A 4,942-nucleotide genomic window follows, 5' to 3' on the forward strand; every position below is an offset into this window, starting at 1 on the left:
ATAGTTACCAAAAGGAAAGACATAGTCTGCTTTATGCATAATGTGCTATGATTCATGTCAATTGCTTGTGGACCTGTTCTTTCTGATGGAACACGCCTGCTTTAAAAGGTGCTGCCTCAATGGGTCTGTTTGTAAGATACACTAAACAAATGGAGGACTGTATTGGGCTTTATTTTTCTTTCTCCATTCTAACTTGTCAATGGAATCATACTATATAATGAATGCGTAGACATTTATTATGAAATATCTGAGCTAGCCTTTGCTATTACCAAGCCTTATTACAATAATGCCATCGTGTGTGTGGGGAAGACAGCCATCCACAATGGGCTGAGCACGTTTCCATTCTGACTCAATACTGAGACAAAACTCCCCACCCCCACACCCCTTTAAAGTAATAATCACAAAGACATATTTCACTTTGAACATTTTATTTTCTTAAATCGCTCATGTACTTTTAAATAAAACCCATAGACATAACACATGGAAATCAATTCAGTACAAGGTTTTAATAGTGTTAAACAAAATATACATTATTTACATTTGTCAGTATGAAAATAGAACTTTATTTCTTGAATTTGTTTTCTTTTTCACAAAACTATATTCCTCTCTGTACATGTATATTACAATAGATACAATGAATATGCAAATGTAATGATGCACAGAAAACCAGAAGGTCCTTTGGGATTTCAGGCACATGTTCCGATGCACTGGTGCTTCCTCACTGCTCAATGTCTCCATCATAATTCCCCTTGGCTGAGTGGAAAGTCTGTTCTGTCCTGCTGGACTCTGCTCCATCTGCCCCGGTCACTACCTGGCTGTTTGCTCACATGCTGCCTGTCCGGTGCCTGCAGTGGCTGCTGATTGGCAATGATTGATGGCCAGACCCTGTTCTGGGACCTGCCAAATAATTTGACTTTTCCTCCTCATCTCTTTAGAAGTCCTGTGGATAGTCGGATATCAGCAATTATCCACGACCACCATTAACACCCAACCAACTGAATGTCATCATACATCTGGAAAGAAACAAGAGATCATATGTTAATTACAACATTTTACTTTAGATTACTGTACTTCACTGTCCAACACATATGAACTAGGGAGATTTTAAAACTTTGAATTATCATTTTATGTTTATGCCAATCATTTTATGTTTATGCCAAGCAACTAACTTTGACATCATGGTCACCAGAAGGTGGCACTTAAGTTCTGCTTTGGGGAGTCCCTCTCTGGCTCAGCCACAACACACAGAACTATTACCCGAGCGTGTCAATATTAGATGATATTAATGCTCTATTGTCAACTTACATCATCATCTTCAGAGTAGCTCCCTTCCTCTGTTTCGTCCTCCTCATCGCTCTCGGGCAGCTCCCGCAACTCTGGCGCAGTCAGTTTGTACAGCTGCTGCTGGATCTCTGCACTCTGTCTGCCATAGGTCAGGTGATATGGGGTGAAGCCGCCATAGGTCAAACTGTTCACGTTGGCCCCTTTCTCGATGAGAAGATTTACCAGAGATGGGTTCTGCAAGTCCACAGCCAAATGGAGAGCTGTCCGGCCACTGCACTGCTCCTGAACATTAACATCTGCACCCAGCTGAATGAGGCATTCCACCAAGTGGAGATAGCCATGGAGTGAGACCAGATGGAGACAGCTGTGTCCTGTTAGAAAAGAAGAAAAAGGGAAATTCATCAGTTATTTCATGCTAAGAATCCCTTAAAACGAGTATCAAAACTGAAGCCAAGAGATTTGAATGGGCAAAACCAATCATCCATGAATGTATCTTTGCAAGAGTATATTCGCTTTATTTCCTTAGTCAGCAGATTTACGAATGCTGTGGATAGGCTATATTGTTTGTAATTGTAATTTCTATGCTGCATTAATAATAATGCTGATTCTTACCATCGTAATTGGCACAGCTGAGGATGTAGGTGAGATGCTCTCTGCTGCAGGACTGGACAAGCACACTGAAGCAAGACATGGAGCCCTGCCTGCAGGCAATGTGGAGAGCGGTGTTACCAGACTGGTCTGGCATCCTGGGGTCACAGCCAGCTTGCAGCAAGGCAGCCACGACCAACGGCTGTTCAGTAATTACTGCCAGGTGAAGAGGTGTCTAGAGAGGAAATAAAACATATATTTAAATATATTTATCAATGCAAAACAAATGTAGGTGCATCCAATTATTAGGCATTGGTTCTAATAGGCATTATATGTTATGGTATGCTATTGCATGGTATTATAATTTCATATTACATTTTATTTTGTATATGTTCTTTCTGCTATTTACCTGTCTCTGGTTATTTTGGAAGTTCAGGTATGGATCGTTCCGTGATCTTTCAATAATCTGCTGGACACATTCTTTTGCTTCGTGGATAATCGCCAAATGGAGCAACCTGGATGACAAAAAAATGACCATTTGAGTTATACAGATTCACAGAATGAGAAGTTTAAAAAAATCATTGAAGGAGCAACTTGGCGTTTCGCAATGCTGGGGTTTTGCTGGTTATTTCCACTAGTAGAACTCTGACACATATGCGCGTTATCAGTGAGACTAGCTGTTCCTGGCAGACAGCCAGGGACTTTCCAGAGCTACAAAACGTTTTCACAAGCGCCGCCCAGACTGGCCCCGTGTGAGAACACAATGTTCTCTTCAAAAAAGTCTTTTGTTTACTCAAAAGTTCCACGTTAACGCCCTATATGTTTTTTTATTATTTTTAAATTAGTATTTATAGAAAATACCTTAATAAAAAAATATTAAATGTAATTATTGAAATAGCAAAGGACGACACAGCTTTATTTGCGTACTTATAAAACAAAGTTTACTGTACACGTTTATTTCGAAACGTATCTGCACATCATAGACTACTTAAATAAAATAAAAAACGTAATCCTCTTGTCTGCAAAAAACTATGATCATATCTTTCGCTTATCTGTAACTTCTGCAAAGTCTAAATACTTTTTTTTCTTTAAACAATCAATGCATTTTTATCGCTTTGATAAGATACATTATTTTATAATCAACTTAATTTGACTTACGTGTCTCTATCCTCAGTCATTTGTTCTTTCCAGGGTTCCTGAATGCATTCCCTTTGTGACTCCGCCAGTTTCAATTCTTCCATATCCTTCAATATATCTTGATATTCCCCCTCTTTCATAGAATCCAAACCACTATCAAGCCTGTCTTCCGTGCAATGCATGTGCTTTCCATGTTTCAAATCCAGATCGTCCACAAAGTAATCCCTTTGGTTGTCGTTAAAAGCTACAGATCCTTCCATTTTAGTTTTGTAATGTACTTGCTTAACTTACACCACAGTGTCTGATCGAGCTCTTGTCTGCGTACTGTTCAGTTCAGCGAGCGGAAACCTCTATATGCAAGCTACGCTCAGGGGCGGGGCTTCGGAAATTCCAGTGACACATAATGAGCAGAAGATTTGCTGTACAGCAATCGGGGGAAAGATCAGCCCTTGGGTTTTTTTTAAGGGGAGAAATTCCCTAATTCTTACTTTTGAAAAAAGATTTTGGTTGCCTACATAACTTTTGAGCTTTTTGTTTCCTCTAATGCAAAGGCCCGTTTAATTAAAACTCAGGATCGTTTTATGAATAGATATAAAGGCCCACAAAATATGCATCAGAGTATTTTAAACCTGCCATAAGAGTATGATATCCTGTATTTAAAAACAGTGGGCTGTGTTTTAATGATATAGCTGTACGTTTAAATAAACCTTCCCCTTTGTGTTGCTCCAATGGAATTACTGATTTGAATTGCTTTTTAACACAATATTATAATAACCAATACCATACTTATTGTTTAATTGATAGATTTAGATCAAAAGTCTTATTTTAAAAATGCTTGTGGGTTGCACATTTATTCAAAGGCCTTGAATTAGGATTTCTGTTGAACTATTAATAAACCTAATGCTAAAGTCCCCACATTGAAACAGGGGAATGGTGTTTCATAACAGAGAACAGTAGGTAGCATCTTAATAGAGAGCTTCTTGGAATATTCTGGGATTTGTAAAGCGGAAATTACCACAACCCCTCATGTTCTCCCCCTCACATTCAAAGAGGAAGATCCTGAGAGAGGGCTGACTCGAGTTGAGCAAACAATGAAAAATTATGGCAATGTATTTTTTCATACATTTAGGTGCTTTTTCATTATGCAGTTGTTTAAACTGGGAAAAAGTACATTGAAATACCACAAAAAAGTTCTGTGATCTTCAGAAAGGATGCTATAGTTCAGTTTAAGGGGATGTTTCTGAAGACTTGCTCCATTTTCACAGGTATTGCTTCTAGGGTGCAACATATATCATAAATGGTACAGCATATTTTGTAATAGTCTGTCCTCTCTGTACAATACATGTTGGCATTCTCTTCAGAACTGTATATTGCCTATGGGAATTGCGAAATGCACAATCTGGGTACATTTCTTTCTTACATGAAAATACAATGTTGGAAAAAAAACCTATTCATTAGGAATCCTAGGGTATTTTCTTCATCAGAGCAAGGACTTTAACCTACAGCAAGCAACCAAGTCATTATATGGGTTCTTCTTGTGCAGTAAACACCAATGGTACTTCACTGGTGACATTTTCATCAGCTTTTAAACATTGCATTTAATAGACAATTAGTCAGATTATTTCCAAAGTGTCTACATGGTGTACTGTACTGGTTATAGGCCTAACCTAGAAAACTGTATTTAATATTATCAATCAAAACTCCACGTAACAATTTTCGTTTTTCCCAGGGAAATCTCAGATAGTAAAGTGGCAAGATTCTGGGCATTTTCATTTTACACAAGCCTGTAATTATATGTGGGAAAGGTTCAGTACATTTTTAAACATAGCAACTGTATCTAGGCGGCTCTTATCCCTGTTGACATTACAGATTGCCCTCTAGTGGGGACTAGTAGTGTGGCAGTGGAGTGATGTTCGGTCTCCGGATGGAAAGC

The 4,942-nt window shown here is 38.5% G+C and overlaps 1 protein-coding gene across 1 annotated transcript; it reads right to left on the reverse strand.

Moving 5' to 3' along the window:
- Nucleotides 1-411: 411 nt before the first annotated feature.
- LOC117404215 (NF-kappa-B inhibitor alpha) lies at nt 412-3,348 on the reverse strand. The gene is made up of 5 exons (XM_034007052.3): nt 3,031-3,348; nt 2,282-2,387; nt 1,897-2,107; nt 1,306-1,655; nt 412-1,013 (listed from the first exon to the last, which is right to left on the reverse strand). Exons 1-5 carry the CDS (start codon nt 3,267-3,269, stop codon nt 981-983), a joined length of 939 nt encoding a protein of 312 aa, XP_033862943.3. The 5' UTR covers nt 3,270-3,348; the 3' UTR covers nt 412-980.
- Nucleotides 3,349-4,942: the final 1,594 nt, after the last annotated feature.

Source organism: Acipenser ruthenus, chromosome 18, assembly GCF_902713425.1.
Source record: "Acipenser ruthenus chromosome 18, fAciRut3.2 maternal haplotype, whole genome shotgun sequence".
NCBI lineage: Eukaryota > Metazoa > Chordata > Actinopteri > Acipenseriformes > Acipenseridae > Acipenser > Acipenser ruthenus.